Genomic DNA, 9,503 nt, shown 5'->3' with positions numbered 1-9,503 from the left:
TAGGATGAAAGAAGGGGATGAGTGGAAAACAGCCTTTAAAACAAAATTTGGTTTATATGAGTGGTTAGTAATGCCTTTTGGTTTGACTAATGCACCTAGCATTTTCATGAGACTGACGAACCATGTTTTGCGTGAATTTATTGGCAAGTTTGTGGTTGTGTATTTTGATGACATATTAATCTACAGCCGCAATGAATCGGATCATACTATACATATTCGACATGTTTTGCAAGTGTTGCGTGATAATAAACTCTATGGTAATCTTGAGAAATGCACATTTTGCAAAGATAAGGTCATATTTTTGGGTTATGTTGTCTCTAAGCATGGAGTAGAAGTAGATGTGTCTAAAATTAAAGCTATTCAAAATGGGCCTACTTCCATGAATGTGAGTCAAGTTAGAAGTTTTCATGGGCTAGATGGGTTTTATAGAAGATTTGTGCCCAACTTTAGTACTATTGCTGCACCTTTGAATGACTTGACTAAAAAGGGTGTTATATTTGAGTGGGGCGCAGCCCAAGATCATGCTTTTGATGAACTTAAGAGATTGTTAACTTCTGCACCGTTGCTTGCACTTCCTGATTTCAATAATCAATTTGAGATTGAATGTGATGCTAGTGGTATTGGAATTGGTGGTGTGTTGATGCAAGAGGGTCGCCCAATTGCATATTTTTCTGAGAAACTGTCTGGTGCTAAGTTGAACTATCCTATCTATGATAAAGAATTGTATGCTTTAATTAGAGTTCTTGAGGTTTGGCAACATTATCTGTGGCCAAAAGAATTTATCATACATTCTGATCATGAAGCTTTAAAATACATGAAAGCTCAGTCTACTTTGCATAAGCGTCTTGCTAAGTGGGTTGAGTTCATTGAGTCTTTTCAATACATTATTAAGCATAAGAAGGGAAAAGATAATATTGTTGCTGATGCTCTATCTAGGAAGAATATGCTATTAACTCAACTTGATGTTAAAATTCCTGGATTAGAAGTACTATGTGATTTGTATGCTACTGGTCATGATTTTGCTGAACCATATCGCTTATGTGCTCTTGGTAAAGCATGGGAAAAATATCACATACATGATGGGTTCTTGTTTCGAGCTAACAAACTATGTTCCAGAATCGTCTGTGCGTTTGCTCTTATTGCAGGAATCACATGCTGGAGGTTTGATGGGTCACTTTGGGCGTGAGAAGACGCTACTCATGCTAGCTGACCACTTTTATTGGCCAAAGATGAGGCGGGATATGGACAGGTATGTGAAGAGATGCATTACTTGCAACAAGTCCAAGTCCAAGCTGAAGCCTCACGGTTTGTATATTCCTTTACCGGCACCTACTACACATTGGGAGGATATTAGTATGGATTTTGTGTTGGGTTTGCCGCGTACTAAGAGAGGCCATGATTCTATATTTGTGGTAGTGGACAGATTTTCTAAGATGTCACACTTTATCGCCTGCCACAAAAGCGACGATGTGTCGCATGTTGCTAACCTGTTTTTCAGGGAGATTATTCGACTACATGGAGTTCCGAAGACTATTTTTTCTGATCGTGACGTGAAGTTTATGAGCTACTTCTGGAAGACGCTGTGGGGAAAGCTAGGGACAAAGCTGCTGTTCAGTACTACTTGTCATCCCCAAACTGATGGACAAACTGAAGTGGTGAATAGAACATTGTCACAACTGTTGAGATCCATGATCAAGAAGAACCTGAAGGAGTGGGAAGAATGTTTGCCGCATGTGGAGTTTGCTTACAACAGGGCGGTACATTCTACCACGGAACTGTGTCCTTTTGAGGTGGTGTATGGTTTCAAACCCATTACTCCACTTGACTTGTTGCCTTTGCCCATACATGAGAGAGTTTATATGGAGGCATCCAAGAGGGCAGATTTTGTGCGAAAAATCCATGTGAATACTAAAGAGTTGATAGAGAAGAAAGGCAAGAGCAATGCTGCAAGGATGAACAAGAAGCGCAAAGAGATGTTGTTCAAGCCTGGTGATATGGTCTGGGTACATTTTCGCAAGGATAGGTTCCCGAAGCTGCGGAAGTCTAAGTTGAAGCCTCGTGGTGCTGGTCCTTACAAAGTGCTTGCCAAGACCAATGATAATGCATACTCGATAGATCTTCCAGTTGATGAGTTTGGTGTCAGTAATTCTTTCAATGTTGCTGATTTGACACCATATAACGGAGAAGACCTTGGAGCGTCGAGGTCGACGCCTTTTGAAGGGGGGGAGATGATGAGGACATCCCTACTACACCACTACCTCCGTCATTGATAGATGAAGATGAACCTGCTGTGAAGCTCAAGTCCAATGAAGTTCGAATTGGACCAATTACAAGGGCTTGTGCGAAGCTACTTAAACAACAGGTGAACTTGTTTCTAAACGATACTTTGATTGATGAGAACTTTATACTGCCTAAGTCCTATTACTTATGTATCATCAGGTAAGAGAAGACGAGCATCGCACGAGGAGTAGAGAAGCAGCTGGACATGAAGAAGGACGTCAAGATGGACATGAAGCTGGACATGGAGCTGGACATGAAGATATCTCATGGACGCGCGAGGGAGGAGCGGGAGGCATGCGCGAGAGGAGAAGAAGAAGTCCAGGCCGGTCCACAGCCCGGTCAGACCGGTCGGCACGCCGACCCGTCCGGTCCCTGGCCCGGTCAACCGAGCGGCAGACCAGATTTTCCCCGGCGCTACTCCGGCTCGTACCGAGGGCCAACCAGACGAAGTTTTGCGACGTTTCCGGTTGGCGCCCGGTCGACCGGACCCCAGACCGGCCAGCCCGGTCCCTGGCCCGGTCAACCGGGTTCCAGACCGGACCAGTCCGAGTCTGTCTCGACCAGATCTATTTCTGGGTCAGTTTTACTTGTATCTTTCGACCAGAACTCGTCCCGGACGCCTATATAAGTGCCTTGGACGACCCCCTAGCTGCTTTAGACCATGTTTAAGATAAACCCTAGTTCTTAGTTGTTTGTTTTTAGCAAAACTATTGAATCTCTACACACCATATTGCTTGATATTGTGTAGATCCTGAAAAATTCTTGTGTGATCTGCTGTTCCATTGGGAATTAGACGGTTGCAACTTACCGCTCCGTAGTCGGCGGCTACGTGCGCAAGTGTGTGGAGTTGCGAATATCTTGCAGGGTTGAGAGCTGTTGCATTGGCGACAGGGACCAATCGAGAGATCTCGTTGCGTCATACAAGTTATCCACTATATCGTCGTGTTTCTCCGCTGCCATCACCCCGTGATCATCATCACCGCCGTCGCTTACTGAGAAGATCGGGCCACCCCATATCAGAATGTTTGGTGGTCGGCGCTCTAGCGGTTGCGGCGTCTTCATCTCCAATAAAGTCTTTCCAACTTCAGCCCCATCTCGGCGATGACATCGAGAAGCTTGTGGGAGTGGTGTGATTCTCAGGGACCTCTTATGCATGGGAGGATCTTCGGATTGTCATGGAGCTTCATCGACGGTTATTCCTTCTTCCCCGTCTATGGGACGGATGTGGTCTTCTTGACCCGTTCGGCGACTTTCCGTCCGCATCCAACAACGTCAGGCTGTCTAATGTAGGAGCGGCAATATCGGCGCGCCATCGACACGGTCTGGAGGTTGAAGACGAAAGACATCTCAATGATTTCGTTTTCTTTTTTCTTTTTTGTCGAGTGCTTCGTACTGTTCGTTGTTTCTCTTAAGGTTTTTTTTTCGAAAAAAAGAAGATGCTCTTGGAGAGGTTAAGAGACTACGTAGCATGCACCCAACGAGGATGGGAACGCGACCCTATGGACGGTGGACTCGAGTTTGCACTCGAGCGGTTGATTATCAATGATGACAAGGACGACTCAATTGTCGTGGTTTGAACTGTTGGCCGTTTGTCCCGACTGACGCGTGGTCCCCATCGTGAGTGCGTGACCCTAACCAGAAGCAGAAGCGGCCCGGGTCGGAGGCCGCGGCGGCCGGACCGGGGCGACTGACCCATTTCGAAAGGAAAGCACGTGCGTGCAGGAACGCGCCGTGGCGACCGGACCGTTACGACCACGTGGCGGCCGGCCCTGTCCGACCCACCCGTCGAGGCCCACTAGCCGTTGGCCTCCTCCCCTCCCCTTCAGTTTCAAATCCAACCCGTTTCCCCCCTTCCGCGCAGAGACAGACAAGACAAACCCCCTCACTTTTCTCTCTCGTACACTCTCTCCTTCTCCCCCATCGGAAAAAACAAATCCCTGAAATCTGTAAATCCTTCCCGATCTCTCCCCTCCCCATCCCTCTCTATATCTCCTCTCCCCGTCTTCCACACGGGTCGTCAGACACAGTGAAGAAGGGGGGTTGCCATTGCTGCTATTAACGCCGCCCCCTGCTCTTCTCCAATCCCCGTCGACTCTGCATGGCCGCGCTGCCGCGTCCGCTGTAGCCCCGGATCGGACGAGGATCGATCTGCTCCCGCTCCCTGGGGTGCGTGCGCCTCTCCAATCGCCCTTCCATGTACGCCGCCGCGCTTCTTGGATCCTGACCCCCCCGTCTTCTGTTGTGCAGGTTGCCCTGCGGCGGGGGACCATGGAGAGGGCGGGCGAGAACCGGAGGACGGCGGCGGCCAAGCCCGGGCCCAGCGTACGAGGTGCGTGCGCGTCCGCCCCCGACGTTTTCTTGTGTCTTGGGTTCTTGCTTTTCAGATATACGCCTCCTCCGGCCACGTCGCGATTCCCCTTTCCGATTTTCTTGATGATTTCTCCTCGATTCCTGCAGAGATGGGGAACCGGAGGCCGCTCGGGGAGATCAACAACGTCGTGGGGGCGCGCCCCTACCCCTGCGCGATCGCCAAGAAGCCGATGCTAGAGTAATCTCCTCGCCCCCAAAAATCACCATCCCAAAGATCCTGCACAAAGACGTCTTTTTTCCCCATCTCCACGACCAGCGTTTCTTGGATCGAGATTCTAACTAACCCCTATCTTTCTTTCCTCCCTTCTTTTCAGGAAGAAGACTGGGAGGGACGAGCAGAAACCTTCGCCGGTGAGCCGCCGGCCAGTCACGAGGTAAGCACACGCCCTCTTCCTGCGCTCCCACGTTTCTTGGAGCCCCCTGATCTGACGCCACCCTGCTTGCTAATTCAGGAACTTCGCGGCCTCCTTGGGGAACAGAGAGCAGCCTGGCCGTCAGGCCACCGCGGCACCGCCCGGATTCGGTCCCAAGAACGAGCGCGTCACCACCGACACTGACGACGATGTTGAGTCCGAGTCGGTCGACGACGCTGATATGGTACTACATGCTATGTGACGATTTATTCCTAGCAGTGTTTTAACACGAGGGGATATGGCCACAGCTTACTTCTGCATTTTGGCACCGCAGGACGAGAACGAGTTCGAGGATGCTTCGGAGGATGATGAATCCCTCATGGATATTGACAGTGCTGATGCGGGGAACCCGCTTGCCGCGACTGAGTATGTCCAGGAGATGTACAAGTACTACTGGGAAAATGAGGTGACCTACTGCCCCATATAATGTGTCTCCATTTTGTGAAAAATAATGCCTGGTTTTCTATGAAATGTCAAGACACCTTGCTTACAATCTGGTTGAATGAACAGGATATGCCCATGCATACTAGTAAAATAAACGAATTTGACCGGGATCCTGTAATCAGTGCACTTTATACCATAACTTTATTGTAGTAATGCTTTAATGAGATGCTTTAACGAAAAAGATGCATGCCTGAAATGAAAGGATTGTGACAACCTTTACCACTTTTCAGCAACTAATTTTGAATATAGAATGCTGAAATTTTGTGTTTCAGTAACTGGTATGACACCAAGGGACAACAGGACAGCCAAAGTTGTTTTGATGCTCATACATTTTCAATACAAATTAGGGTAGTTTATCCCAAGATAGGGATCTGCCCTGTCCTTGTGGTACTGTACCGATTCATCTGGGGTCACAGCTAGTGCTTTAATGAAATGCATTAACCAAAAACGTGCATGGCTTCAAATGAAAGGATTGTGTTCTTTACTACTTTTTAAGCTACTGAATGTTTTGATGTTCATAGGTTTTGAATACAATGCTGAGCTAGGGTCACAGCTAATGCTTTAATGAAATGCATTAACGAAAAATATGTGTGGCTTAAAATGAAAGGATTGTGTGGTCTTTACCACTTTTAAGCTACTAATTTTCATATACAATGCTGAAAATTTGTGTTTCACTAACTGCTATGACAGTGGAAGTTTTGAATAAAAATTAGAGTAGTTTATCCCAAGATATGGATTTTGTTATGATCTTCCCTGTCCTTGTGATACTTTATTGGTTCATTTGCTGCCACAGCTAATATAGTTTTGAAGCTAAAACAAGACAACATTTTTGCTTTCTCATCACCATGTCAGATAAAATACATCATCTTTGAACCACTGAAATCAACCATATGTACTCATAATAAATCGTGATCTTTTTGATGAAAGTTCTTATCATCATGAAACATCTTTATGTCAACTGATAGCATCTTGTGCTCATTGCATGACTGAAAAACAATATGTACTCCTTCCCTTGCTGTGTGTGTGTCCTGAAGAGTTTGTTAAGTTTCAGTATGGTTTTACACAGGAAACAAGCTGTGTGCGTCCTGATTACATGTCCAGTCAAGGAGACATAAATCAAAAGATGAGAGCTATTCTGATAGATTGGCTCATTGAGGTAGAAAAACTTGAAAACCCTGGACCTTCTCTATCCTACAGATGGTACATATTTGAAACTGTGTATTTGGGACTCATTATATATTATATTTCTCTTGATAGGTTCATTACAAGTTTGAGTTGATGGAAGAGACCCTCTTTCTTACTGTGAACTTAATAGACAGATTCTTGGAAAAAGAAGTAGTGCCAAGGAAGAAGTTACAGCTAGTTGGAATGACAGCTATGCTTCTTGCTTGCAAATACGAGGAAGTCGCAGTTCCGGTTGTTGAAGATCTAGTGATAATATCTGACCGGGCTTATACGAAAGGAGAGGTTCTGGAAATGGTAATATCATTTAATATAGTTCGCGCATATCTATATAGGCAACGTTCCATCATGATGAAGTTTCCTATGCACATGTCCGTTTATATCGTGGTTAAATAATTAAGCCGACCCCAGATGTTAGACTGCAAACAAGGTGCACTCATTTCATTAGTACACCATGACAGTAATCTTCTGAATGATTTCTTCAGCTTCTACTGTATTTTATAGTGGCTATTATTTGTAATCCTTGCATATATCTATATAACATTCCATCATGGATGAAGTTCTATGCACATTTCCTTTATATCGTGGGTAACGTTAAACTGACTGCGAACTAGTTGCAATCGTTTCTAGTTAGTAATTTTCTGACTGGTTTCTTCAGCTTCTACTGTATTTAAGTGGCTATTGGCTATTGTTTGTTTTGCACTAATATAGTTTAAGGTTCTGTTTGAGCAGGAAAAGTGGATTTTAAACACTCTGGAGTTTAACATGTCTGTACCAACACCATATGTGTTTTTGAGAAGGTTTCTGAAGGCAGCAGATTCTGACAGGAAGGTGAAGTATCGTAACCTTCTTATTAGTATTTCCTTACATCGACAGCAATAAAGATTTGCATTGTGATGACACAACATGTTGTAAACCACCACAGCTACATCTCGTTTCATTCTTCATGCTGGAGCTATGCCTGGTTGAATACCAGATGCTCAAGTATCGCCCTTCCCTGCTTGCTGCCGCTGCGGTTTACACTGCACAACGTGCTATCAGTCGCTGCTGGCAATGGACAAAGGTCTGCGAGATGCATAGCAGATACACTAGAGATCAGCTCATGTATGTTTGCCTGCTGTCGCTGACTAGCTGTATTTACAAACATTTATGTCATTAGGAGGCTGTATATTGACTTGTCTGCTCCTTTGGTTTGCCTTTTTTTTTTTCAGTGAGTGCTCCAACATGATGGTACAGTTCCACCAGAATGCCGGTGGTGGCAAGCTTACAGGCGTGCACAGGAAATACAGTACATTCAAGTTCGGGTGTGTAGCAAAAGTGCAGCCTGCAGACTTCCTGCTGGGTTAAAAATGGGGTGAAGAAACTTCTGGTACAATCTAGGGCAATCTATTCCTCTGGATGGATTTAGCTGTTACTATGAAAACATGCAGAACTTCGTGTGTTGATGTTGCACAAAAGTGCAGCAGGTTTCATTACAGCATGCTCCTGACGATGTAATAATCTTAGTAGTCAGTACTTAAGGGTCTGTTCGGTTGTGGAACATAGTGGAATGGAATGGAACCATTCCATTCCAATAATCTGGAATGTCACGGTTCCATCCCGTTTTGGCGTTCGGTTGGACAAAAAGAGATAGAATGGAATGGTTCCCAAAATTGAGGATTAGCCCTAACTAATTTGGAATTGGCAATTCAACTAGAGAGGAAAGGGGCCAAATCGCCCGGCCATGGCCGCCGCCGCTGCTGGCGAGGCCGCTGCTCGCCGTGCTGCGCCTGGCCCGGTCGTGGCCGCCGCCGCCGCAGCCGTGCCGTGCTTGGCCCGGCCGTGGCCGCCGCCGCCCTCGGCCATGGCCGTAGCCGCCGCAGTCGTGCTGCGCCTGGCCCGGCCGTGGCCGCAGCCGGCCGCAGCCGTGCCGTGCCTGGCCCGGCCATGGCCGCCGTCGCCGGTCCTGGCCGCGCTGGATCCCGCGTGGATCCCGCCGAGGGCGGCGAGCACGGAAGAGCTCGGGCCGACGTTGACTGCCCCGCCACGCCGCGCCGCCTGCTCCTGCCCCGCCGCGCCGCCTGCTCCTGCCCGCCGCGCCGCCTGCTGCTCCTGCTCCGCCGCGCCGCTGCCGAGGGAGACGGGAGAGGGAGAGGCTCGAGCGCCGCCACAGGGAGACGAGGGAGAGGGTCGTGCGTGGGGTGGGTGAGATGGAAGAGATAGGGTTGGGGACGGGGGTGAGAGGTGAGATTGGTTTTATTTTTTTTGTTAACTCTCGGTACCGAGTGATTCCACCGATTTGGAGGTACCGCTCAATTCCGAATCTGAGGGGAATATGCCATTCTAGGGAACGAGTGGATTCCGGTTCCAGTTTCTACCGAACACGAGAATTAGGTCCAGGTGCAGGTCCGACCCATCCCATTCCACCCCATGAATCAAACCGAACACACCCTAAGTTACTCTGCGGCTAATAATAAGTTTAGCCTTTGTTAAGTAGTATCTTTGAACCTTATAAAGATCATTTGCCTGTGCGAAAAGAAGCAATAACCTCTCTTGTTGCATAAACCAAATATAAAATGGTTGCAATCATACTTAAAACTATGCTTTTCCAAGAAGAATATTTGAATGTTACCTGTTTCTGACCAAGAGGGGATACAAAACAAATTCCTTGTACTACCTTCATACCGGATTAATGGGCAATTACGCACTTCGAGAAACAAGTTTGACTACTGGTTTGGTCAATAAAATATAAGATATATATCACAAAAATTATATTATTGAAAACATTTTTTGAATACGAATCCAACGGGATTTTTGTGGCATATATCTCATATT

General features: G+C 46.8%; 1 protein-coding gene and 1 long non-coding RNA gene across 2 annotated transcripts; one reads left to right on the top strand and one right to left on the bottom strand.

Moving 5' to 3' along the window:
• Positions 1 to 4,290: 4,290 nt before the first annotated feature.
• On the top strand, positions 4,291 to 8,289 carry LOC127335918 (cyclin-B2-1). The gene is made up of 11 exons (XM_051362660.2): positions 4,291 to 4,446; positions 4,528 to 4,609; positions 4,738 to 4,828; positions 4,965 to 5,024; positions 5,103 to 5,247; positions 5,338 to 5,469; positions 6,574 to 6,663; positions 6,765 to 6,986; positions 7,422 to 7,520; positions 7,615 to 7,793; positions 7,901 to 8,289. Exons 2-11 carry the CDS (start codon positions 4,549 to 4,551, stop codon positions 8,034 to 8,036), a joined length of 1,215 nt encoding a protein of 404 aa, XP_051218620.1. The 5' UTR covers positions 4,291 to 4,446; positions 4,528 to 4,548; the 3' UTR covers positions 8,037 to 8,289.
• Positions 8,002 to 9,262, bottom strand: LOC127335919 (uncharacterized). The gene is made up of 2 exons (XR_007873059.2): positions 9,119 to 9,262; positions 8,002 to 8,204 (listed from the first exon to the last, which is right to left on the bottom strand). It is a non-coding gene; the product is annotated as an uncharacterized lncRNA (long non-coding RNA).
• Between the last annotated feature and the right edge of the window lie 241 nt (positions 9,263 to 9,503).

Source organism: Lolium perenne, chromosome 2, assembly GCF_019359855.2.
Source record: "Lolium perenne isolate Kyuss_39 chromosome 2, Kyuss_2.0, whole genome shotgun sequence".
NCBI classification, from domain to species: Eukaryota; Viridiplantae; Streptophyta; class Magnoliopsida; order Poales; family Poaceae; genus Lolium; species Lolium perenne.
Note: the sequence above shows the minus strand (reverse complement) of the source record. Positions and strands in the feature narration are given on the sequence as shown.